The following is a 25052-nucleotide window of genomic DNA, read 5'->3' as shown; positions in this document are numbered from 1 at the left end:
TGTGCAACACAGTGTGTGTGTTATGTATTCATACATTCCTGTTGAATTAAATGACGCTGGCATGGGTTCTTTTCCTTGCTGTCTACTTGCATTATTACATCCACCACCCAAAAGTGTCCCTCCATGTTGCTTTCCCATCAGTCTGCTTCCCTAACCTCAGCCTCTAACAACCACTAATCTTCCTTCTTTCCCTGTAGTCTTGCCTTTTCTAGAATACCATACGATATGTAGTCTTTCATATTCAGCCTCTCTAGGAAAATCAATCATATATGTAGAGTCCAGGCTAGGGAACATCAAGGAAAATACAGTTTTCACTCATCTGAGTATCCGCTTGGTATGGGAACTGGGGTTCCTGGGAAATCCACCAATATGATATAGGAACTGAGTGTGATGGACCCAGGTAACTGACCAAAACACCAATATGATATGGGAGTGTGGGGTGTCTTTGCACCAGAATCTTTCTTGCCTCTTGGTTGAGTTTTAACCTAGGAGTTAGGATGTCAGACTGTCCTGGTCACAAAAAACTTCCAAGTTAGTGGCCTCTAAGGTCCTGTCCTATAAATATAAAGAATTGAAGCCAGACATGGTGGTGCATGCCTTTAATCCCAGCATTTAGGCAGAGATAGAACAGTTTCCACGAGTTCAAGGGCAGCCAGAGACTACATAGTAAATTCCAGATCAGCCTGTGCTAGAGAAGACCCTACCTTGAAAAGAAAAAAGAAAAAAAAAAAATCACAGACCAGTGAGTAAAAATTTCAAGAGATTTTATTAGAGTATGGGTATGATTTAAGAGAAGGAAGGAAGGCAAAGCTCTTACACAGGAGGAAGGGATTTCTGGAAATGGAAAATCCCACCTAGAGACAGCTTGGGGTCTTCTCTAGGTTATAGTGGGGGGGGGGGTCAGACTCCTGATTCCAGGCTTGCACCTAGAGGACCAGGTTTAATCTTTTCAGGGATCTTAAACCTCTAGGAAAGGGAAAGATTCTAGAAAAGGGAAACTGCTTTCTAGGGAGGGACTTGGGCTGAAAGTAAGGAAAAACAGATGTAGGGAGGGAATTCCTTTAGGCAGAAAAAGACAAGAAGCCAAATTCCTCTGATCTCTCTTTTTTATAATTTTTTATGTATTTTTAAAATTTTTTATATTTTTTTAAAAAAGTATATACTTGCTAGGAGAGATGAGAGAGAGAGAGATTCTTACCACTGCAAATAAAATCCAGATACAAATGCCACTTTGTGAATCTGGCTTTACATGGGTACTGGAGAATTGAACCCAGGCCACTGGGTTTTGCAATCAAGCACATTTAACTGCTGAGCTACCTTTCCAGTCCCTTTCTGATACTTCTGACCTCCAGCAAAGTGGAAACTACCAGAACAGGCACAAGGGCATGCCACACTTTTACTTTCAGGGCCCTGTTACCTTTAAACTGCCACACTCTATTTCAGCTCCATCTATTTCCCATATTATTTGGTAGGACTTAGATATACTTGGAAATAAAAATGTAACTAAAGCCAGGTGTGGTGGCACATGCCTTTAATCCCAACACTCGGGGGGTGGAGGTAGGAGGATTGCTGAGAGTTCAAGGCTACCCTGAGACTACATAGTGAATTCCAGGTCAGTCTGAGCTGCCGTGCAACCCTACCTCTAAAAAGAAACAGGAAAAATGAGACATACAGCGAGCATAAAATGGGAAGAAGTCCTGTAGGATATGAGATTTTCAGAAGAGTTTAACATCAGATGGATCATTGACTCACCACTGCCTGACAAATATTGGACAAGAGTTTTCACAGTCAGGGCTGGAGAGATGGCTTAGCAGTTAAGCGCTTGCCTGTGAAGCCTAAGGACCCCGGTTCGAGGCTTGGTTCCCCAGATCCCATGTTAGCCAGATGCACAAGGGGGTGCACGCGTCTGGAGTTCGTTTGCAGAGGCTGGAAGCCCTGGCGCGCCCATTCTCTCTCTCTCCCTCTATCTGTATTTCTCTCTGTGTCTGTCGCTCTCAAATAAATAAATAAATAAATAAAAAAACATTTAAAAGAGTTTCCACAGTCAGACAGCAAAGATACCAAAGCAAGCAGAGCATTGTGGTGCAAGATTTTTAATCCCAGCATTTGCATTTAGGGTGGCTGAGGTAGGAATGATCACTGGAAGTTTGAAGCCTGGGACTAGAGAGTGAGTTCCAGGTTATTTTGGGTTAGAGTGAGAAAAAGACTTCCTCCACCCTCTCCCCCAAAAAAGACACCATGGCAAGGGTACGAAGAACATTTTACAATGGATTTCCATCTGGCGTAATCTAGACGTGCATGCTAAATCTTACTATGCGTGGTTTGCCATTACTTGAGTACTTCTGTGTCATTAGACTGAGAGTCAGCAGTTTGCTGTGTGTCTGTTTGATTGTAGAGGGCTCAGAAGACTGGATTACCACACAGCTGCAGTAAAACACAAATGACTCCATGAAGAACTACGTCTGTCTGTAGAAGAGGCTATCCCCAGGAAATTAAAACTCTGGGAGGTCTTCAAGGACCTGGGACATTTAAGTAAAAAAAAAGATAGAAATTTAATTTTTACAAAGCTCCTCTTTTACATTTGTCTCTGTGGCAAGTGTTTCTAAATGGCAAATCTAGAGATGAAGGAATATGTACAGGACCCCTGCCAAGGTCTGGAGGTGGGGAAATTCCACGCCTACTTCTGCACTGGTTTTGTGGTTTGGTTTTTGGTTTTCCCCAAGGTAGGGTCTCACAGAACTCACTCCGTAGCCCAGGCTGGCCTTGAACCCACAGAGCTCCTTCTACTTCAGCCTCCCAAATGCTGGGGTTAAAGGCATGAACCACTATGCCCAGTTTCCACAGTTATTTTACTGAGGCTAAATCACATCAGTTTTTTTTTGTTGTGTTTTGGTTTTGGGGTTTTTTTTTTTTGTGGTTTTTTGAGGTAGGGTCTCACTCTAGCCCAGGCTTGCCTGGAACTCACTATGTAGTCTCAGGCTGTCCTCCAACTCATGGCAATCCTCCTATCTCTGCCTCCCAAATGCTGGAATTAAAGGTATGCACCACCACACCTGGTTATTAAATCACATCAGGTTTTTTTTGTTTGTTTCTTTTCTTTTATAACTTGGCTGGGAGTGGTGGTACATGCCTTTATTTTTATTTATTTATTAAAGACAAAGAGAGGGAGAGAGAGAGAGAGAGAGAGTGAGAATGGGTGTGCCAGGGCCTCTAGCCACTGCAAATGAACTCCAGATGCATGTGCCACCATGTCCACCTGGCTTACATGGGACCTGGAGAATTGAAACAGGGTCTGTAGTCTTCGCAGGGATGCACCTTAACCACTAAGCCATCACTCTAGCCCTAAATCACATAAATTTTGATCATTTGAAAATTTTTTATTTAGCTGGGCATGGTGGCGCATGCCTTTAATCCCAGAACTCAGGAGGCCGAGTTAGGAGGATCACCATGAGTCCAAGGCCAGCCTAAAACTGATAGTAAATTCCAGGTCAGCATGCATTAGAGCAAAACTGTATCTAGAAAAAACATTTTAAAAAATTTACATATGTATGTGTGTGTGTGTATGTGTGTACATGGGTGTGCCTACTGCAAAAAAATGCCAGTTGCTTGTGCCCCTCTTCATGTCTGGCTTATGTAGGTACCTTGGGAATTGAACCCAGGTAGGTAAGCTTTGAAAGCAAACCTTTAACCACTGAGCCATCTTCCCAGCTCCCTGCATATCACAACAGTTTTTGTTGAGGCAACCTTGAAGTACAAAAGTGTATCAAGGACTGGTAGGATGTGTAGAAAATAGGAATGGGGCTGGAGAGATGGCTTAGCGGTTAAGCGCTTGCCTGTGAAGCCTGAGGACCCCGGTTCGAGGCTCGGTTCCCCAGGTCCCACATCAGCCAGATGCACAAGGGGGTGCACGCGTCTGGAGTTCGTTTGCAGAGGCTGGAAGCCCTGGCGCGCCCATTCTCTCCCTCTCCCTCTATCTGTCTTTCTCTCTGTGTCTGTCGCTCTCAAAAAAAAAAAAAAAATAGGAATGGAAAAGTATCACCCCCTTTTCCTGGCCAAATATATGAGTCACAGGTCTTCTGTAGCACTCTGAGGATTAGAAACAAGGGCCAGGTGGCCACTTTGCTATGCTTGATTGGCTTATGAGTTCACTGGTAGAATGATCCAGGGCTCCGTATCAAGTAAGGGGAGGGGGAACTATGTGAATCTATGTATTATTATTTGTGATATGATGACCCATAGAAATAGTTTCTCAGATCTTTTACATGCTACTAGATAAAGATACTAAATACTGGCCAGGCACGGTGGCACAGGCCTTTAATTCCAGCACTCGGGAAGCAGAGGTAGGAAGATCACCGTGAGTTTGAGGCCACCCTGAGACTACAGAGTGAATTCCAGGTCAGCCAGGGCTAGAGTGAGACCTTACCTTGAAAAGCCTATACACACACACACACACACACACACACACACACACATATGTGCTAGTTTTCAATTGTCTTTTAGGAAAGCTCATGTCAAAATGAAATTTGGGTTTTGTATTTGGTAACTATCATACCACAGTTCTAAACCTCAAATCGTTCAAAATTTGCCTGGCCTAAGCATGTAGTTATATAAGGATACCCCTATTTCTACCTTTGACAATGTGATTTTCTATAGGTAACATAACTTCTATGTGAGCCAGTTTTCTATTGCTGTGACAAAATACCCAAATCACCTTGGAAAGAGGGAAAGGTATATTTTGGCTCATGGTTTCATCCAACACTTGCTTGGCCTGTTACTTTGTGAGGCGTCAGTATCTCCTTCAAGGGTATGTCCCCAGAGACCTAACTTCAATTGGGGCCTATCTCTTAAAAGTTGTACAGCTCCCAGGCATGGTGGTGCACGCTTTTAATCCCAGCAATTTGGAAGCTGAGATAGGAGGATCACTGTGAGTTCAAGGCCAGCCTGAGACTACATAGTGAATTCCAGGTCAGCCTGAGCTAGAGTGAGACCCTACCTTGAAAAACCAAAAAAAAAAAAAAAAAAAAAAAAAAAGTTGTACACCCCGCACTAATGTCAGAGGCTTGCAGCCAACAATAGCATACAGGTCTCTGGAGGACATTTAAGATCCAAACCATATCTGATGGTCATCATTTCCTCTCAAGGTTGCTGTGGGGATTGAGTAATAGCTGTGCAGACATTATTACCGCACTTAATAAACAATGTCAACACACGCAATGTTAACATTTTTGCATGATAAGCTTTTCCATTTTATAACAGCAAGTTCAACTCAAATTTTGCTTTTCTAAAAAAAAAATGCAGCCATAAACAAAGCCTACTTTGTAATCAGAATCCTATTTTTTTAATGCATAAAACAACACAGAACAACAATGATCAGTTATAGATATGTGGATTCCAGGAAACTAGACAAATGAGAATTTGTCATATAAGTAAAGTAGGTTACATAAGTTTAAAATGAATGCAGAGAAAAGGCACCAAATTAAGGATAGAGGGGATCTTTTTGTTTTGTAGAATTGTGCCTTTTGAGCTAATATAATAAAGGCTTCCAAAATTAAGGTTTTTTTTGTTTGTTTGTTTTTGGTTTTTCAAGGTAGGGTCTCACTCTCGCCCAGGCTGACATGGAATTCATATGGAGTCTCAGGGTGGCCTCGAACTCATGGCAATCCTCCTACCTCTGCCTTCTGAGTGCTGGGATTAAAGGTGTGGGCCACCATACCCAATATTAAATTCTTTAAAATGTTCATGCTAGGTATAGTGGCACATGCTTTTAAAAGCCCCAGCACTCTGGAAGCTGAGGTGGAAGGAAAGTCCTGAGTCTGAGACTAGTCTAGGACTACAGGTCAGCCTGGGCTAGCGTGAGACCTTGCCTTAAAAACAAACAAAAAAATTCCCTTCATAATTCATTTTTCATAATTTAAATGTCTTTAAAGTATGGCAGGCTTGGTGGTACGGGCCTGTAATCCCAGCTATGTGAGCGTGAGGCAGGAGAGTCATAAATTCAAGGCTTACTTAGGCCTCAGAGTGAATTCAAGGTCAGCATGAGCAATTTAGTGAGAATTTGTCTCAAAATAAAGGTGCATAAAAAATAAATAAAGCAAGCAAGTCTGATAAGTGACAGCAAGCACAACAAAGTTCATATTTCAGCACTACAAAATTGGGGGAGGGGGTTCCTCCAAACCTCTGTTGCTGAAAATAATTCTAAATATATTAGTTGCAGTTACTACTTTGGTGAAGGCCCGGGAGTATCTCTCACTTGATGATTTTTGACCTGGACTCTACCTAGGTACAAGCAGGAAGAGTATGCAGTGACTTCAAGACAGCCTGGACCCGAGAGGCCTTCATTGGAATAAGTCCCAGCAATGCTGTCATTTTCCTTGAGAAGAAATCTCAGTACAACAGGTCTACCATCCCTCTGCCCAGAAAAACAAAGATTTCCACTAATTTGATGGACAGGCTATGCAAAGATCTGGTGTCAGTTTTCTTTATGTCACTTATCCCGGGCTGCTAAAAAACAATTATTGACCATGCAAAGGGAGTCTAGTTTGATGCAAAAAATAAAACAAACAAAATGCAAGTTTTGAATATGAGGACTGAGCAAATGGTCTCATGGTATTTGGGTTAAGTCATCATTTTCCTTTTTTTCTTTAATTTTTTTAAAACTCTATTTATTTGACAGAGAAAGAGGTAGGCACAGAAAGAGAGAGAATGGGCGTGCCAGGGCCTCCAGCCACTGCAAATGAACCCCAGATGCATGCGCCCCCTTGTGCATCTGGCTTACGTGGGTCCTGGGGAATGGAACCAGGGTCCTTAGACTTCGCAGGCAAATACCTTAACCGCTAAGCCATCTCTCCAGCCCTCATTTTCCTTTTTTATTTGGGGATTACAAACTTCTTGAATAGGATTTAATGACTGCAATTTCTTTTTTTTTTTTTTTTTTTTTTTTTGAGGCAGGGTTTCACTCTAGTCCTGGCTGACCTGGACCTGTGATCCTCCTTATTTCAGCCTACTAATGGTAGGATTAAAGGCATGAGGCACCACGTCGGGTTTATAACAATTTTTTTAAGCCGTTAAAAAAGATTTGGCCAGTTGCCTTTTATTTCCCAGCAATATCCGATCGAATTAGGTCTTGTCCCCCTATTACTGTGAGACATGAATGGAATCATCTCCGCGCTTCGACGCACGCCGCTGCTATTTTTCCCAGGAAAAGTCAAACGCATTTTTCAGAAGGATCAGAAGGGGCTCGGTCATCATCGGCCGAGCGGGCGGAAGGCTCCACCGGCCCGATGAAAGGGGGGCGGGGGGGGGGTGTCGTCTCAGACCTCGGCTGCTCGTATTTTAAGAGAGAGCGAGGCGGATCGGGCGGGACGAGAGGGATGCGGCCCAAAGGCTCCATGCTTCCTGCGAGCCGCAGACAAAGGTATCCCAACGCGGGCGAGGGGCCAGGAGACCGCAGAGGGAAGATCCTCGGCCCCAGCCGGGCGGTGGCGGTGGTGGTGGTTGGGGCTCGCCCACAGGACTCGTAGACCCGGCCAGGGTAGGACCGTAGGAGGGCTCGAGGCTGGGAACGCCTAGGCCCCGCCCCCCAGCGCTGGCCCCGCCCCCGCCGACGCTGGCCCCGCCCCTCAGGGTCCGACGCAGAACCGAAAGCGAGGCCGGGCGCCGAGGTCACGCGCGCTGGGGGCGGCCGGCGGCCTCGGGCCTCCCAGGGCGGGTGTCGTCGCTGAGGGAGAGCGCGTGCCTCACGTCCTCCGGGCCGCCCCGCCCCGCCTCCCGCGTGCGCTGCGCACGCGCGGGATCGCCCCGCCCCCTCCGTCCCTGCCGGGGACGGGCGGGGCGGGGCGGGGCCGAGAGGGAGGGAATCCGCCGAAGCGCCTGGATTGCGAACCGCCGCCGCCGCAGCCGCCGCCGTCGTCTGCACCGCGTCACGGCTCCGGGCCCGCCCTCCCCGGCTCCTCCCCGCGCTCGGTTTCTCCCTCCACCCCCCCACCACCCCCCTCCCACACACACACACATACACACACACACACGCGCGCATACTCCCGCCTCCTCCGACCGAGCGGTGACTTAAAGCAACGGAGCGCAGTGAAGCCCATTTTTCCTCGCTCCTCGCAGCGGCGCCGGGGGGGAAAAGCCCGCGGTGCGCGCGGCCCCTCCGCTCCCGCCCGACATGAATGCTGCGGCAGAAGCCGAATTCAACATCCTCCTGGCCACCGACTCCTACAAGGTAGAGTCCGGGGCTTGGCGCTGGGGGATGGGGAGGGGCTTAAGCCCCGGGCTACGGCGGCCGGCTGTGGGGTCACGGCGGGGATGGGGCAGGTGGAGCGGGCGCCGCACTGGGGAGAAGGTGGGTGGAGGAGGATGGAGCATGGGCGGCCGGAGGCGGGGCCTGGGCAGTCCCGTGGCCGTGGGAGGGGGCTGTGCGGCCCGGGATTGTGGGGAGGTGGGGGGGGGGGAGACCCGGAGGGTGCGTGCACCCCTCCTCGGCGCACGGGCCTCCCGGAGCTCCGGGCTCGGGCTGGCGTGGCGAGGACTCCTCCGAGCATCCCATCAGTAAGGTAACGGCCCCTGCAGCCCGGCGGTGGAGGGTGGAGCGGGCTTTGGGTCGCCCCTCGCCGGGCGGGTACGGTCCCTGCCTGGGGAAGGAGGTCGTGGTGGTGCCGCGAGGTGGAGGACACCCCTCGGGGTCCCCGCGCGGCTGGGATGCATCGCGAGCTGCTCTGCACGCAGTGATCCGCTCACGCGCCCCGGGGTCCAGTCGCCGCCCGAGGCCAAGTGTGTGTGTGTGTGCTCGGTCTCCCGGTAGGAGGGTCACTCCGGGGATGCCTGGGAAAAGGAAAGTGAAACACGAGGCCGGGAGGGAACTGTAGTTTAAACTCGCCCCGGAGAAACTTGTGGAGAAGGGAAAGTAAGTAGCACGTCGGGTGAATTTCACGTGAAACTCACTTTAGGGAAGGGAGGAGTAATTAGAGGAACATGTTTCCAAGTCATTTGACGGAGAAACTACATGGTGCTTGTGCTGAGGTTTGTTAGCAGGGGCGTTGTGGGGAAAAAAAAAAGGTAAGATGGCAGACTGGACGCCGCCAGAATAAAACAAAATTTCAGGTTTATTTACTTGTGAGTTCTTTCGAATGTAGTGGTAAGGCTTAGTACTTTTGTTTGTTTTGGTTGTTTGCGTTTTATTTTTTTTGACCCTCCTAATATTCCTAGTGTTTTTAGAGAATCCCATTTTACTTAAGTTCTAGTCTGTCCATTTCCTTGCAGTCAGTTGTCTTTTGTTTATTATAGGTTCATTATAGTAGAGCTAAGATTCATCAACAGGTGGTCTTTAAAATGGAATTTTAAAGCAGAAACCTGCTTGTGATTTCTTAGTTAATCACACTGCTTTTGGAATCCTTAGTAGTGATTTTTAGAATAGTCTCATTCATTCGTACTTTTTTAATTTACTGACAATTGTCATACATGTCCATAAAGTATTTTGATCATAATCCCTTCCACTAACTCTTTCAAATCTTTTATTTATTTATTTGCAAGCTGTGGGAGAGGGAATGAGAATGGGCATGCCAGGACCTCCTGCCACTACAAAGGAGCTCCAATCACATTCACTTTATGCATTTGGCTTTACTGGGTACTGGAGAATCAAATCTAGGCCTTCAGGCTTTGCAAGCAAGTGACTTTAACCACTGACCCATTTCTCTGGCCTCCATAGTTTTGCTTTTATATTTGTTTTTGTTGTTGTTTTTAAGGTCGGGTCTCGCTCTAGCCCAGGCTTACCTGGAATTCACTATTTAGTCTTAGGGTGGCCTGAAACTCACAGTAATCCTCCTGCCTCTGCCTCCTAAATGCTGGGGCTAAAAGCCTGCACACCACACCCTGCTTAGTTTTCTTAACTAAGTCTTTTAAAATAATTTTCACATTTTTTTTAAGTTTATTGACTTATTTGAGAGCTATAGAGAATGGGTGTGTCAGGGCCTCCAGCCATTGCAAAGGAACTCCAGAAGCATGCGCCACTTTGTGCATCTGGCTTACATGGGTCCTGGGGAATGGAACCAAGGTTCTTTGGCTTTTCAGGCAAGTGCTTTAACCACTAAGCCATCTCTCCATCCCAATTTTCACAAATTTAATGTATGATCTTATGAAACAAAATGTGAGTGGGAAATGTAAACAGACGTTAAGGTTTATTTATTTTATTTTATTTTATTTTATTTTTTTGAGACAGGGTCTCACTCCAGCCCAGGCTGTTTGAACTCAATATGTAGGCCAGGCCAACCTTGTACTCAGGGCAATCCTGCCTCACCCTCCCATGAGGCATAGTGGACCATACCTGGCAAGTCTTAACTTTTCATATGTACAGAATGAAAAATTCAAGATAAGTTTTTTGTTGTTGTTTGTTGGTTTTTCGAGGTAGGGTCTCACTCTGGCCCAGGCTGATCTGGAATTCACTATGTAGTCTCAGGATGGCCTAGAACTCATGGTGATCCTCCTACCTCTGCCTCCCAAGTGCTGAGATTAAAGGAATGTGCCACCACACCCACCTGGTGAACATGCATTCTTAGGCTTAGCAGGCAACCTTCTTAACCAAGCCATCTCTCCAGCCCATCCTTTCATTTTTAATGGCCCTTGTGCCTTGTATTTTTGCCTTTTTATCTTAGATAAAGCAGAGAAAAAAAAAGCACTAATCCTGAGGGTAAAAGTAATAAAACTTTTATTTGTGAATTGCATAAGAATTTACATAGCCATGTCAGTTCTTACAAATTCTTGCCCAATTCAAGTTGGCAACCTTACTAGCTGCATGTGGGAGAAGAGAGCAAACTGTGTACATTTCTTTTAAAGAAAGAATATTTGATTGCCTAAATGGTGTATAAGGTTTTCCTTACCTACATGAGGTGGTAGCCAAGTACACAGCAACATGTAGAGGTTATTTTTATTTTTATTCTCTCAAGAGAAGCCAGAACAACTTGAGCCAGTAAGAAGCATTTGAAATAATTCATTTTTGTAACCTACTTCACTACATGTAGTAAGCTACTAAGAACTCTAAGCAAATGTGCTTCTTCAGTGTTCACCAGGGGTTCTTCTTACAAATAAAAAAAGGTCTAATCTTTAATCTTAAGTGTTAATCATTTATATTTTTTAAGTAGCTTAAGGCAAAATTACATACTGGGTTGTTTGTGGTAAGCCAGTCAAGAATGATGGATTTGGGCAGCCGGCTTTGATGGCACACACCTGTAATCCCAGCCAGCCCTTGAGAGGCAGAGGTAGAAGGATCGCCGTGAGTTTGTGGCCACTCTGAGACTATAGAGTGAATTCCAGGTCAACCTGAGCTAGACTGAGACCCTACATTGAAAAACCAAAAAAAAAAAAAAAAAAAAAAAAAAAAAGATGGATTTGGGGCTGGAGTAATGTCTTAGTGGTTAAATGCTTGCCTGTGAAGCCTAAGGACCCCGGTTCGAGGCTCAATTCCCGAGGACCCATGTTAGCCAAATGCACAAGAGGGCTCATGTGTCTGGAGTTCATTTGCAGTGGTTGGAGGCCTTGGTGTGCCCATTCCCTCTCTCTCTGCATCTTTCTCTCTCTGTCACTCTCAAATAAATAAATAAAAATTCACAACAAAAAAATTAAAAAAGAAAGAAAGATGGATTTGGACTAGTCCTAGCCACTGTAGTACTTAAGTAGCATTTGGGACTCTTTTTTTTTTTTTTTGTAAAGGAGAAAAGGGTTTTTTTTTTTAAATTAACTTTTTATTAAAATCTCCATACATATACACAATATGCAATGATCATAATTTCCTCCCATCACCCTCTCTAACTCTGTTCTGTATTCCCTCCACTGAATCCCTTCTTTCCCACTAGTCTCTTATTTTGATGCAGAAGGATTGTTTTGTTTTGTTTTCATTTTTCACTTCAGTTCCAAATAATTGTGGAGCATTAAAAGATGCTTTTCTGTTTTCATACCCCTTGTGTATATTTGGTTATAACCAATGGCAGCAGTGAATAATTTTAACATTTGTGAATTTTTTTGTTTGTTTGTTTTTCAAGGTAGGGTCTCACTCTGGTCCAGGCTGACCTGGAAGTAGCTAGTAGTCTCAGGGTGGCCTCAAGCTCATAGAGATCCTCCTACCTCTGCCTCCCAAGTGCTGGGATTAAAGGCATATGCCACCATGTCTGGCAACATTTGTGAATATTTTATTTATATAACAGATTAATAGAAGTCATTGTTGATTGTGCTATAGTTGGCAAGGATTATATAATACATAAGTAAGCCTTAAGTAGTGTACAGTTTGAATCACATGTTAATTATGAAATGTGCAATTCAAAAGGTCCCTCTAAGTTGGCTCTCTAGGACTTCACTCATTTTCACCTATTCAGTGAATAACTAGTGGGGAGTTATACTGGGTATTGTAAAGGAAGATTGGTGAGCAGTACTTTACAGTCCCAAGTGGAAGAAAGTTGACATTAGAGAAGCTTCACGGCGCTGTATAACTTCCCAGAACTATATAACTTATTTGTACTAATGAAACTTTCAAGAAGATCTGCTTTCTCACATGGCTAAATGACCAGTCCTAGAAGTTTGTACTTGATTGAGGAAAAGATTAGTAGAGAGATTAGAGTCATATGAGCAAGTTAGTTCTGTCCGGACCCTAAGTTTCCCAGTCTTTTCAGAGCTGTTTCTGCTTTTCATGATTGCCTCTCTCTCACTACTTCAGAGTGGTCACTAAAGGGTTGGCATTATGATCCAGATGTGGAGGCACACACCTTTACTCCCAGAACTAGGAAGGCTGGAATAGGAGGATCGCTATGAGTTTAGGCCAGCCAGCCTGGGACTGCAGAGTGAATTGCAAGTCAGCCTGGACTAGAGTGAGACCCTACCTCGAAAAACAAACCAAAAAAAAAAAAGGATTGGCTTTGTAGTCACGGAGCTTATTCATGAAGAGGGGGTACTGCTGTGGCTTTTACCCTGTAGACTGCATGCTTACCATATATGACACATACATGACCCTGGTGGGATGGCATGAGCCTATAATCTCAACATTTAAGAGGTGGAAGCAGGAGGATCAGAAGTTCAAAGAATATCCCCAGTTACCCAGTGCTCAAAGCTTCATAAGATCTTGTCTCAAGAGAGAAAGTGTGGGGCTGGAGAGATGGCTTAGCGGTTAAGCGCTTGCCTGTGAAGCCTAAGGACCCCGGTTCGAGGCTCGGTTCCCCAGGTCTCCACATTAGCCAGATGCACAAGGGGGCGCACGCGTCTGGAGTTCGTTTGCAGAGGCTGGAAGCCGTGGCGCGCCCATTCTCTCTCTCTCCCTCTATCTGTCTTTCTCTCTGTGTCTGTCGCTCTCAAATAAAAATAAAAATAAAAAAATAAAAAAGAAAGTGTGGCATTTTAAATAATATGGTTTTTTTTAAATTTTTTCCACTAACTTTTACAAGTTATAGGAAAAATATACCTGGGCCTAATGACACAAACCTGTAATCGCAGCTACTGCAGAGGCTGAGGCAGAAGGATCTCAAATTCAAGGCCACTAGTGATACCCTCTCTCAATAAAAAGTTAAAACCAAAAAAAAAGATTGAGCTAAAGCTTAGTGGTAGAGCTCATACATAGCATAAGGCCCTAGGGTTAATCCGTAGTACCACAAAAATTATGTATACTTTATAGGCAAATTAATTCCAGTCAGTCATAATTACGTAGTAGTTTGCTGGTATCCACTCTGTGAGTTGATTTGGCTTGAGTATGGAGGAAGAGGAAGTTAGAAAACTTGAGCCTGAAGGTGTACAGAAAGAGTCAGTGTGATGATTGTAATTAAGTAGGTGGGTTTAAAGGGGTTTTTTCCTTCAAAATAAGTGAAAACCCATAAGCCATACCTATGAAGTGGTTTGTGCTTCAAAGCCAAATAGCAATGAATTATTTTCTGGGCCAGCAGATTTAAGTAACACCAAAAAAAAAAAAAAAGAATCAGTTACGATTTTTGCTATTTCTGTGGGCAGGCAGGAAACCTTAGCCAATATGGGACTGATAGATCCTTTTCTGATGCTCGTTGATATTATATATGTAGCATAACTTGCTCTATGGCTTTGGATGTGCTCTCCCATCTTATTTTCTTTTTTTTTTTCCATTTTATTTTCTTAAATGTTGTCTCTTCATTACTTCTGAGCAGTTACTAGAGAGGCTGGGTTGATGGTTACGCTATTAAAGGCACTTGCTTGCGAAGCTGCCTGCCTGTGCCCGCACAAAGCCACATGCACAGAGTGGAGCATGTGTCTGGAGTTCCCTTGCAGCAGCAAGAGGCCCTGACACACCCACACACTCATGCTCTGGCTCTCAAGCAAACAAATAATACTAAACATAAAATAAAATAATGTAACCAACAAAAGTTGGTCAGTAGTAGTTGCCTTTGATGATGTGTACCATTGTTAAATAAATCCAGTTTTTGTTATGTGGCATCTGATAATCGTAGTAGTGTTTTGGGAGTTTTTTTTTTTTGTTTTTTTTTTAAGGCAAATCAGTCACATAACTGTGTAACTAAGTTCAGTTGACCAGCTATGCCTGTGTTCTTTATTACACCCAAAGTGATGCATAAGTGGTGGGCTGCCTGCCATTTGGGGAAACATTTGAGGGATAAGGTTGCCTGAGAATGTTGCCAGGTATTTTCTATTTGCCTACACATAAATTTAATATTCACCATCGACTCTGCTTCCTCTAGTGACAGACGTCAAAGCCGTGCTCACAAGTTGTGAAAGCCCTTCCCTTCTGTAGTCACCTATGCTGAGTACTCAGCTACATTCAGAACTGAGAGCTTTTGATCTTCCCTTTTATTTCTTCCATAGTCTTTCTCACCTCAACAAATAGCACATTGGGGTGGGGGGAGGGAAATGACATAGGGCCGGGCTGTGTGCCGAGCCCCTAGCTAGCCTAGTACACACTGTGGCTTCAAACTCAAGGCAGTCTCCTTGCCTCGGGCTCCTCAGTGCTGGGATTACAGGCGTACCCAGCCTGACTGGCACCATTATTAACTCAGTTTGCTCAAGCCCAAAATCTAGCATCTTTCATTTTTCCCCATCATGATTTCTTAAATCCAGTTCATCAACTGAATTTCTCCTCTTCCTCCAAAAGTACTCTCATCTCACCAAGTTCTAGGCAGTAACTTTTTAACTCTTGGATCTTCTCAGAACCTCCTATAATCTGCACTCCCTTCACTGCTTGACTGACTGATTTAAAGTGTATATGTGAGCTAGGAGTTGTGGCTCCATTTAGAAAGTGTATTTAAGGGCTGGAGAGATGGCTTAGCAGTTATGTGCTTGCCTGTGAAGCCTAAGGACCCCGGTTCGAGGCTCAATTCCCCCCAGGACCCACGTTAGCCAGATGCACAAGGGGGCACACGCGTCTGGAGATCGTTTGCAGTGGCTGGAGGCCCTGGCGCACCCATTCACTCCCCCCCCCCCCCGTGTGTGTGTGTGTGTGTGTGTGTGTGTGTGTGTGTCTTTCTCTCTGTGTCTGTCACTCTCAAATACATAAATAAACCAAAAAAACTTTTTAAAAAAAGTGTATTTAGGCGTGTGCATGAGGTTAGATTCAATCCCTAGCATCCAAAAAGCAAGTGTGAATCTCATCCTACTTGCCCTAGCTTACAGCTTGATGGCTTCCCACAGCACTTGATAGAAATCAGAGCAGCTCGTCGTAACCTGAAGCCTTGCAGTCTTTCTGACCTTGCCATTTCCAAGCACCAACCTTCATCCTGTTCTGTCTCTTTGCCAAAGCACTTCCTGTCTTGTCATTTGGGTCTTGTTCACCATCTTCCTGGGCCCCCTTAAAGTAATTTGTCACACCCTTCTAGTTTATCATCTTGACTGTTCATAGTGTCCATCTTAAACAGAAGCTGTTCTGTTGGTACATTCTAGTTCTCTTCCTCTGATTATTGTCTTAGGCTGCAGTCAGCTTCTCATTGCTGGGATGGACAGCCAACCAAGCATAGTTTATGGGAGGAAAGGGGTATATTTCACACCTTGAGTCCAGGGGAACGCCATCAATGGCAGAAGAAGCTGGTTCCCTTTCCTACATCCAAGCAAAGAGATGCCATCAAACAGCTGGCACCACCAGCAAGCATGAACCACCACAGCTCAAAGTGCTCTAAACACCCCCAGAAGGGCTGGACTCAGATCTGCCCCCAGTTGACACGCCCCCTCTAGCAGGGATCTGCCTGTTAGGGACTAAAACTCTCATATTCAAACTAACTCACAGTGTAAGAATAGGGATCATAACTGCTGTATTTTACTTCACTGCTCTCAACATGTGAAACAGTAAAGCCTGATACATAAAAGGTACAGGGAATGTATTTGTGAATTAGTTGATTAGAATTATTTTTGTCATCCTATTGTTTTGTTTTTCAAGGTAGGGTCTCACTCTATCTCAGGCTGTCCTGGATTCATATGTAGTCTCAGGGTGGCCTCAAACTCTCAGTGATCCTCCTACCTCTGCCTCCCAAGTGCTATGATTAAACTACACCCTGCTCTGACATTCCATTTTCTTTTTCTCAATTTTTTATTAACATTTTCTGTGATTATAAAAAGTATCCCATGGTAATACCCTCCCTCCCCCCCCCCCAACTTTCCCCTTTGAAATTCCATTCTCCATCATATCCCCTCCCCATCTCAATCAGTCTGTCTTTTATTTTGATGTCATGATCTTTTCCTCCTCTTATGATGGTCTTGTGTGGGTAGTGTTAGGCACTGTGAGGTCATGGATATCCAGGCCATTGTATGACTGGAGGGAGCACGTAGTAAGGAGTCCTACCCTTTGACTGTTACATTCTTTCCACCACCTCTTCCACATTAGACCATGAGCCTTGGAAGGTGTGATCAAGATGTTACTCAGTACTCCAGTCACTTCTTTCCAGCTCTTTGATACCTTCTGAGTCATCCCAGAGTCACTGCCATCTGAAAAGAGAAGATTCTCTACCCAAAGTGAGAGTAGCATTAATATAAGGGTATGAATAGTAAGAGAAGTGCTTACTGGGAAGTTTGATAAGAATAGTATATACATTTTTTCAGTATCAGGGATGTGTTGCCCCCCATGGAGTGGGCCTCCAGTCCAGTTGGAGGGCAGTTGGTTTCCACCATGACAGACATGCCACTATGGCACCCATTGGCTCATTTGGGCTGGCTGGCCAGTTATAAGGCTTGCAGTGTCCACTGTTGAGTATCTTCACTGGTGGTATCTCTTTCTCCCATTGAACTACATGTAGAATGGCTTCTTCCAGCTTTCTGTCAGCTGGTCTACCTGGAGGAGGTAATCAGCTCAGTTCCAGCAGGATTTCTCAGTGGCCTTGCAGCCCAAGTATGACATTCCATTTTCTGATGAAGGTTCAAAGTGACCATTTAAACAGAAAGTAAAATGAAGAGGACAGTCAATAGCAAAACTAGAGTTATCATCTGTGTCTGTATTCTTTGTATTATACTAAGAAACTGCTTTAAAATTTTATTTTCTTCCTGGCTGGAGGGATGGCTTAGCAATTACAGTGCTTACCTGCAAAGCCCAAGGACCCAGGTTCAATTCCCCAGGACCCACTTAAGCCAGATGCACAAGATTGCACATACATCTGGAGTTCATTTGCAGCAGCTAGAGGCCCTGGTAGGCACCTCCGTGTCCGTCTCTCTCCCTCTCCCTCCCTCCCTCCCTCCCTCTCCCTCTCCCTCTCTCCCCCTTCCTTTCCACTCCTCTCTCTCAGCCTCTTTCTCTTTGTCAAATAAATAAAAATAAAATACTAAAAAATTTTCTTCTTGGCCAGGCATGGTGGTGCACGTCTTAATCCCAGTACTCAGGAGGCAGAGGTAGGAGGATCGCCATGAGTTCGAGGCCACCCTGAAACTACATAGTGAATTCCAGGTCAGCCTGGGCTAGAGTGAGACCCTACCTTGAAATCCAGAAAAAAAAAAATATATTTTTTAAATCAGTAGTATGTCTGTATAACTAAGCCTTCCTGTGTCCTTCTGTATACTTGGTAAGTCTTCACAAGGGCTTAAGAGTAAATTAGGTATTACGGTTTGTTGCTTATGAATTTTCCTAGGCAATTTAAATTCTTCACCTGTATTCTTCAAAATAGTTAAAAATTTCTCTTAAGATTTTAGAGTATAGTTCATTTCTAATTAAATAGCCTACCAAATTTTGTATTTTAAGTCCCCCCCAGGAAGCATTCTAAATAAGCAAAAGGGAATTTTATAGTATTATAAAAAATAATAGCCTAAGTAAGGCTTTAAAATTATAAATATGTTATTATTGTTCAGAACTGGAACTATATGGTATGATGGAAAAGTTTTACTGAAGCTAGTGGGTTTAAGTGAGCTTGAGTTACTTCCATTGGCTTGACTGATCAGAAGATAGAAATAATTTACTATGTATGTACCACATACATTGTTATGTATCTGAACTTCAAAAGTCAAACAGTAGTTCAGGTCAAGATTAATGCTATGAAAAACAAATATGAATGTGAAGTACACAAAATTTATACTATGTGTACCTTTATTTCAGGTTTTATTTTATAATGAGTAACTTCTTTTATCTCACTGCTTAAGCACTAAAGGAGTTGGAGTAATTTTTTTAAAATAGTTTATTTGTGAGAAGAGAGACACAATGGGCACATCAGGACATCGTATGCTGCAGACTCACTCCAGACATATGCACCACTTTGCGCATCTGGCTTTCCATGAGTACTAGGGATTTGAACTGGGCCAACAGGCTTTGCACACAGCACCTTTGGCTGCCAAGCCATCTTCCCATCCCCTGGAGTGAGTTATCAGATTGAAAATTGGACATTCTTGTTTTTACGTACATTTGGGTTGGATGTTGTCTATTTTTTTTTCTCATCAGTTTCCTACATAGTTGAAATATATTCATTTGAGAATTCTTTTTTGTTGGTTTTGTTTTGTCTTATTTTTTTGAAGTGGGCTGACCTGGAATTCACTATGTAGTTTCAGGGTGGCCTTGAATTCATGGCGATCCTCCTACCTCTGCCTCCTAGATGCTAGGATCAGACGCCTACCACACTGCACGTTTGAGAAGGCTTACTGTTGAGCTACAAAGAGTCTTCAGGATAGCTCAACAGGAAACGTGATTTCTGTGGACAGTAGTCTCGCGTGATACTTGACAGAGATTTGTGCCACCATTGCTGCGTTTCACCCCACGTTGTACATTGTAAGGCTGTCATGTCTGTTTTTCCCACTAAGCAAATGCACATTAGTCTTCCAGTCACTTTTCGCTTATAAAATGTTTTAGGGTGGCAAAATCAAGTTGAAATTTTAAAACACTTATACATTTTAAACAGTGGCTCTTAACCAAATTCAGAAATACAGAAAATAAATTTGTGCTAAGATCTCTTAATATTTATTTAACTTGCCGGGCATGATGGCACATGCCTTTAACCCCAGCACTAGGGATGCAGAGGTAGGAGGATCACCATGAGTTCGAGGCCACCCTGAGACTCCATAATTATCCCCAGGTCAGCCTGGGCTAGGGTGAGACCCTACCTCAAAAAACCAAAAAGAAAAAAGAAAAAAAGATATTTTATTAACTCATAAAAATTAGATAACACATTACATAGGAATTTATTTTTTAGTTAGAAAGCAATTTGGAAGAAAAAGAAAAGATTACCAAACCAGGTTTTATTTGATTTCCATTACTTTTGCTGCTGTTATTGTTTCATCCAAAGTCAATAGCACCACTGTGATGGCCAGAAGGATTCATCCTCCAGACCTAATGCTTAGATCCAAAAGTGGTCATGAGAGCACATTGACTGTAGCCAGCTACACCACATTTAGACAGTCATAGTGCACAGAGGTTGAGCATTCCGCACAAAAATCCATGTCACAAGGGCAAATTCCATGCCTAACCTCATGTGCCAAGTCACAGTCAAAATCCAGGTGCATTTAAAACATTGTATGAAATTCCCTTCGTGCTTTGTCTATGGCATATAAATGCATATAGCCTGGCAAATCTGTCTTCTGGCTCTCTCCAGTTCATCCTTTATATGGGTTGTAAGCAGTTGCGCCTCTTCTGAATAAAAAGACTGTCCCCAAAACCAAGTGAGATCCCTTTTGCAACTTAAAGGTTTTCTTGTTAATAAAACTTAATGTTCTCTTGTGTTTTTTTTTAAAGATGAAAATTGTTGCAAGTACCAAAATAAGTTATAGACTTGTTTTTGTGCACAACTAGAGGAAAGAGTTGTTAGTAAGAAGTATAGTTTCTCTTGATTTTGAAATAATTTCAAGCCTTGTGTATTGTGATTTAATTCAAATCTTGTTATCTAACCAAAGTATTTTTTTTTTCATATAGGTCACTCACTATAAACAGTACCCACCCAACACAAGCAAAGTTTATTCCTACTTTGAATGCCGTGAAAAGAAGACAGAAAACTCCAAAGTAAGGAAGGTGAAATACGAGGAAACAGTATTTTATGGGTTGCAGTACATTCTTAATAAGTACTTAAAAGGTATTGCTTTTCCCAGTATATTTAACACTGCTTTTATGTAACTTCTTAGTTTTTTTTCTATATTGTCATAATTCTGTTTTGTGGAGTAACTATCTGAGTAATCTAATTTTAGTATTAATTACTTTAAATCACAACTGTTAGGCTTCTTTTGGATTTTTTTTTTTTTTTTTTGAGACAAAATCTTTGCCGCTTAGGCTTGCCTCATACTCAGTGTGTAACCCCAGCTGGCCTCACATTCTTAAGTGTGGAGATTAAAGGGGTCAGCCACCATTATAACCTAGTTTCTTTTGAAAAAAAGTTTAAATCTGTTAATTTAGATGCATTAAAGTTTTGGAATTTGACATGTATGTTTCAACTTTTGAGAAACCTTTTCTGAAACATATTTTCAGAAAAAAGGTTAGGAAAGCCAGTAATGTTCAGAAGATAGTCTGGTTTGCTAATAAACTTTAGGCATTAATTAAGAATAAGGGATTTGTTACTGATGTGGACTCATTTCTAGTAGCAATTGTAGCTACAATTTTTTATAATACTTGTATATTGGTTAGTATCTTAGAGATTCATTTTTCAAAATTGTTATAATTTTAGTCTTAGTGTATGCATTTTGAAACTGGAAAATCCCAATTTCTGGATCTTGTTTGTTTTTGAGATACCATTTCTAATCTTTTCTAATTGTTTAAAACTAATGTGCAAGCAGAGAGAATAAATATGGGCACACCAGGGCCTCTTGCCCCTGCAAGTGAATTCCAGATGCTTGTACTACTTAGTGCATCTAGCTTTCCGTGAATCCTAGGGGATTGAATCCTTGGCCTGCAGGTTTAGTGAGCAAGCTGCCTTTAACTACTTAGTCATGTTCCCCACCTTTATGTCCAGTCTGTTTTGTAATGGAGTTTCTAGGGGGGAAACAGATGCCAAAGATCTTACACACCCTGAAAATTTTGAAACAAAAATAATCTCAGAATTGAGGGCATATTAAGTTAAATTTTATACAAATGATAACTTTCCCATAATGCTGGTTATTTTAAGCTCTAGTAGATAAAGCACACTGTGATTTTGGAAAGCTAGCGAGGTATCAAAAATACTTTATGAAAAGACTGAATAGGATATTTTCAATAAATTTAATATTTAATTTTGTATGTTTTCCAAAAATAGTGCACTTTAATTTAATTCTATAACTTAAAAACACTTTTACGTATGATTGGTTATAAGTTACATTAATTGTTTGCTATAGGCCAGGGCTTATTAACATTTTTTTCATTCACAACCCTTTGATAAATTTTTACACAAACCTGTGTATATATGGGAATATAAAATAATAGACATATCAAACATGCCGATAATAAACATAAATTTATTTCAGAACAGTTCTTTGGTATACATATAATTTTGCCACTTATTTAAAAGCAAAGCAAATTTACATAATAATGAGATAGCTGTGCTTATTTTCATACATAAAGGATTAAATGTTAGCTAAATATTTGGTTCTGCCAGATATAAAGGATCTTAAACATTTTTCTGAGTTGATCAACTTTAAAAAAAACTGAGGATTCTGCTTCACATAAATATATAGTACAAAATAACAAAAGTGTATTTTAAGGCTATTTCGGAAATTATTGGAAGTTCTGTCCTAATCCCACATCAAATTCATTGAACAGTTATTACAAGACTCAAGTCAACAGCTCAAACGTGAATTTGTTGTTTAGGTTTTTGAGATAAGATTTTGCTCTGGACCAGGCTGACCTGGAATTCACTATGTAGTCTCAGGGTGACCTCAAACTCAGGGCAATCCTCCTACCTCTGCCTCCCAAGTGCTGGGATCAAAGGCAAGCGCCACCATGTCTGACTCAAGTGTGGACTTTTAAAATCAGCATTCTAATACGGTACAGTGTAAATAGGCTAACTTGATACTACATGCTGAGGAGTGGCAACATGAAAATACTTCTATGTTTTCCGTAGTTAGACAAGAGCCATGAACCTTGTATGTTCAGTATAAATGCTCATAACCTACAAGCTTGAAATGTGAGCTAAGGTGTAGGCACACTGCTGCTGCATGTTGTGACAGCGTGCTCACGACAGAGTGCTTGTGTGTGTTCAGAACTAAGACTGTAGTGAAGCGCTGCAGGACGGCATGGGCAAGTGCTGACAGAAACACCAGGTCATTCCTGTTGAGTTCTGGATCAGTTCTTGGTGAACCCCACCTTATGCAACCCTGTCAAAGCAGTTAAAGAAGCTAAGGAGAAGGCTAGTGTTACTATAAACGATTCTGTCTTAGGTCATGTATTCCTCATTACCATCCTCTAAGTAGGTACAATATTACTACTAATACCCTCATTTTTTCAGATAAGAAAAGTTTTTCTAAAATGTATTGTGGGGGGGGGGGGCAACCATTTAGTCATTTTGAAAATTACTGGTTTACCAGCCCTGAAAGCATCATCTTTTATGAATAAATTGAGAAGCTTCACCTGGAAAATGTAAGGTGGTTTTTGAATGTGTAAAATATGGTCAGTTTGTTGTGGTTTAAAATGCAAGTAATTTTTTTCCTGTTGCGTATCGGCTTTTTTGTTTGTATAGTCTTATTATGTAGCCCAGCTTGGCTTCAAACTCACGATCCTCTTGCCTCAACCTTCTGAGTGATAGGATTACAAGCCAGGGCCTCCATGGTGGCTACCCACATACTTTTAAAATAAACAAACATTTAATGGAAGTGCTAGTTACTTGTATGACCTAGCTCTTACCTTGCACTTAACCTCTCTGTTGTTACTTTCTGGTGCTGCAAAATGGGCAGAAGAGCTAAAGACATTAATGCTGTGACAGTTCAGCAACTCAGAATGTTGGTAAGAATGCCAACAGACATGTGTATACTTTCAGGTAAAGTAGTGACCAAAGAGAAGATCCAAGAGGCCAAAGAGGTGTACAAAGAACATTTCCAGGATGATGTCTTCAATGAAAGGGGATGGAACTACATTCTTGAGGTAAAAAGTGATGTTGTGTTTGCATCCATTTTATGTTTGACTCAGAATTTCTTGCCATGGAATTTGGATAGAAGATTAGCCAGTAATTACACCTCTTTGCTGATCATGATGTGAATATAAAGTCTATTTTAGACAAACTTCTGAAAAGCTATGGGTAACATTTGATTTCCCCCTTATAATGTGAATCATTGATGTATGAAGTCTGTATTAGTTACTTTTCTCCTTGCTGAGACCAGATACTTGACTAGAAGCAGTTTCAAGAAGGAAGGGGATTGATTCTGGCTTACAGTTCCAGGGAACCATTCCATCATGGCAGCAGGTTGTATTATATCCATGGTCAAGAAGCAGAGGGCAAATGGAATTGGCGCCAGGCTATTAAACTTCAAGGTATACCCATTGCAACCCACTTCCTCCAGTGAGGTGCCACTTCCTGAACATTTCACTACCTTCCCAAACAGTGTTACGAGCTGGTGTCCAAGTGCTCAGACACACAGCCTTCGGGGAACACTTCACTTTTAAACCACAATAAGGTGTAAGTAATATGCTATACTAGTGACTTAGAATTTAAATCATTAATACTTTTTGGAAAAGTAATTAAATATATTTCTTAGAATATGGAAGGAAGTACACTAATAATTAAGAAAGGGCATGGTCATTTGGCAGTTTCAAAAGTTCTAGGAGTCTGGGAAGCTAGCTCAGTTGGAAAAGTACCTTTCAAGCATGAGAAACCTGAGTTTGGTCCCCTGTGGCCATGTGACGTGCCTGGCGTGGTAGGCAGCTGTAGTAACAGGCTAGGGAGGCAGAGACAGGAGGATCCTTGGACTCAATGGCCAGCCAGTCGAGCCTAGTTGGTGAGCTCCACGCCAGTGAGAGACTCTGTCTCAAAGGGGGCAGACAGCATTTCTAAGGTTGTCCTCACCTCCACACACACAACGGTTCTACTTAACTGAATAAATGCTGTGAGTCTGTTACACAAGATTCTGGGAAATTTTTCTCACTGGATAGTTCAAATAGTCCAGCATAGATTCATGAAGTTGGTTTTCTAGTCTTCTTTGGTTTACAATGTCCATGTCCAGTACATTTGAATCTACTGCTTAGGCCTCTGAGCACTGAGAGACACGGGGACTGAATAAAAAAAAAGTTACATTTACCCCAATAATTTTCTTTTTTTTTTTTTTGGTTTTTCGAGGTAGGGTCTCACTCTAGCCCAGGCTGACCTGGAATTCACTATGGAGTCTCAGGGTGGCCTTGAACTCACAGCGATCCTCCTACCTCTGCCTCCCAAGTGCTGGGATTAAAGGCGTGCGCCACCACACCCGGCTTTTTTTTTTTTTTTTAATTTTTTTTTTTTGTTCATTTTTTATTTATTTATTTGAGAGCAACAGACATAGAGAGAAAGACAGATGGAGGGAGAGAAAGAGAATGGGCGCGCCAGGGCCTCCAGCCACTGCAAACGAACTCCAGACACGTGCGCCCCCTTGTGCATCTGGCTAATGTGGGACCTGGGGAACCGAGCCTCGAACCGGGGTCCTTAGGCTTCACAGGCAAGCGCTTAACCGCTAAGCCATCTCTCCAGCCCTACTCCAATAATTTTCTAAAAATGTTCTCAAAACAA

At 42.7% G+C, this 25052-nt stretch overlaps 1 protein-coding gene across 1 annotated transcript in view; it reads left to right on the top strand.

The window, feature by feature from the left end:
* The first annotated feature begins 7991 nt into the window (after window positions 1-7991).
* The window catches only part of Nampt (nicotinamide phosphoribosyltransferase), a 37007-nt gene continuing 19946 nt past the window's right edge, over window positions 7992-25052 (top strand). Inside the window, exons 1-3 of the mRNA XM_004652881.2 lie at window positions 7992-8221; window positions 20312-20468; window positions 23334-23437. Coding sequence (XP_004652938.1) covers window positions 8165-8221; window positions 20312-20468; window positions 23334-23437 — 318 coding nt within the window. The 5' untranslated portion in view covers window positions 7992-8164. The remainder of the gene's footprint in view (window positions 8222-20311; window positions 20469-23333; window positions 23438-25052) is intronic.

Source organism: Jaculus jaculus, chromosome 16 (genome assembly GCF_020740685.1).
Source record: "Jaculus jaculus isolate mJacJac1 chromosome 16, mJacJac1.mat.Y.cur, whole genome shotgun sequence".
Taxonomy (NCBI): domain Eukaryota; kingdom Metazoa; phylum Chordata; class Mammalia; order Rodentia; family Dipodidae; genus Jaculus; species Jaculus jaculus.
The sequence above is the reverse complement of the archived record's forward strand: the minus strand, read 5'-3'. Positions and strand labels throughout refer to the sequence as shown.